General features: G+C 29.9%; 1 protein-coding gene across 1 annotated transcript; it reads right to left on the bottom strand.

The window, feature by feature from the left end:
• Positions 1 to 238: 238 nt before the first annotated feature.
• Positions 239 to 1,838, bottom strand: Tsp_13278 (putative ABC transporter, ATP-binding protein; the record flags this gene model as incomplete). The annotated part of the gene is made up of 4 exons (XM_003370521.1): positions 239 to 369; positions 405 to 836; positions 1,358 to 1,561; positions 1,650 to 1,838. Coding segments are annotated over 4 exons (956 nt in total), but the record flags the coding sequence as incomplete, so codon positions are not given.
• Between the last annotated feature and the right edge of the window lie 46 nt (positions 1,839 to 1,884).

Genomic DNA, 1,884 nt, shown 5'->3' with positions numbered 1-1,884 from the left:
CAAAATTCTGAATTATTCAATATTTATATTCATAAAAGTTGCAAAGCTGAAAAATTGAATCTTACTTTAGATGCTTTGGAAAGTTTACTGCTTTCAAATTTGGTTCGATAGATTTCTAAATTTTCAAAAGTAGATAAAAGTATATCCTTAAACGCTGCAACAACATCAAGTCGACTCTTCATCTAAAAAGCAATATAAGGTAATTTTTTTATAGCATTATTATTAATAGAGTGATTACTTTTTCGACGATCTTCTCAACCACAGGACTGCGAGGGGATACAAAAATGTATCCTCGAAATAGAGTGTATAACTGAGCAGCAAATTCATACGGTAAACTGTACGATTGAAGCCAAAGCCAGCATTTATCTTCTATAAATATTTCAATTTGTATTTAAATAAATTACATGCAACAAACATCTTGTACCAATATCACTGTGCTTGTAACGAGAACAGACAGTCGAATTTTTCAAATTCCAAGGAAGACCATTTTCATTCTTTCTGGAGAAGAGCTGCTCTCTTCGTGCATCAATATTTCTTGGATCTGTCCGTACCATATCCTCTCGCAGTTGTTCCAATTTTTTCTGACTTTTCAGTATTTCATCTAATCCTAAACACCGACACAATTGTTTTTTATTCCACTTGTTGAAAAAGTATTTAGGTAAATTAAATTTAGATAAATTTATTTCACAATCACCTGTAAGCTCAGCACCGCAAAATATATGACTTAGGAAATCTAATCGCTTCATCACTGAATCATTTTTTAAGTTCGTTGGAGCATTGTAATTTAAGAACTGCTCAACCAAATCGACACCAGCAGGTATAAAGGAAAATTTCTTCTAAATTAATATAACCAATTTAAATACAAATCATTTTAAACAACAACAAAAACATACAGCGGCTTGTACATAACTTTCGAGTACATTTGCTAAGTACAAAAATTTCTGGAAGCCAATTTCGTATCCTGTCAAATTGTTAAAGATGTGATCTATCTAAAATTAATAATAAAACATATTATAATGACATGAAACTGATAATAATAATAAACTAATGAATAATGAATTAATTTAAAAAAATTTTAATACCTCAAAAGTCAAAAGCTACTACATTAAAACAAATTAACAAAAAACTAAAAAGTATTAAATTCACTGTCATACAATTGACACTATTCAAATTTATTTATTACGTTTCAAATTAAGACTATTGAATTAAAAACCTACCATTATATCTGAATTAATATTAAAATGACTTTATACATTACTTATACACTGTTTTTCAAATTTAATGAAGCATAATGAAGAAAAAAGGTTACAAAACAAAAGTAAAATTATGAATATATTATTTAAATTTAAGAACTTACCAAAAACATATCCAGATTTGGAGTACTTTTTGTATCCGCAAATCCACTGAGCATGCACAAAGCTTTATGCACATCCCTTGGAGTGGTGCTAGTTTTGTTACTATTCACTAGGAAATACCTTTCCGCTTTAGATTCTTCGCATAACAGTTTAAAGCTCTTTTCATTGAACGTTTCAACCACCTCTTGTTTGTCCACTGCAAAAGTCTGAAAATAACATCCATCACTATTTTTCCAAATTTAAACGTAAAATCATTGAGATCACCAATATATGCATGCAAATTACTGTACTTACTTTAGAATAAGATTTCAGCAAGTCTTCAAAGAAATGCCTTGAAACGTTCACGTTCTCAATGCCCAAAGCAATAGCGAACAACCTCGAAGCCCCTGATGTTCCAGTCCAGTTGTACAGTTTCATCAATTCAACAGACTCAAAATCGTTTTGATATTCAGAAAAAGACCAAAACTGATCGATTACATTTTGCTGTAATCTAAAATCTCTATGTTTTATTGAATGCAATCTGCTTTTT

Source organism: Trichinella spiralis, assembly GCF_000181795.1.
Source record: "Trichinella spiralis strain ISS 195 chromosome Unknown Scfld618, whole genome shotgun sequence".
Lineage (NCBI taxonomy): Eukaryota > Metazoa > Nematoda > Enoplea > Trichinellida > Trichinellidae > Trichinella > Trichinella spiralis.
This window is presented reverse-complemented; position numbering and strand designations above follow the sequence as displayed.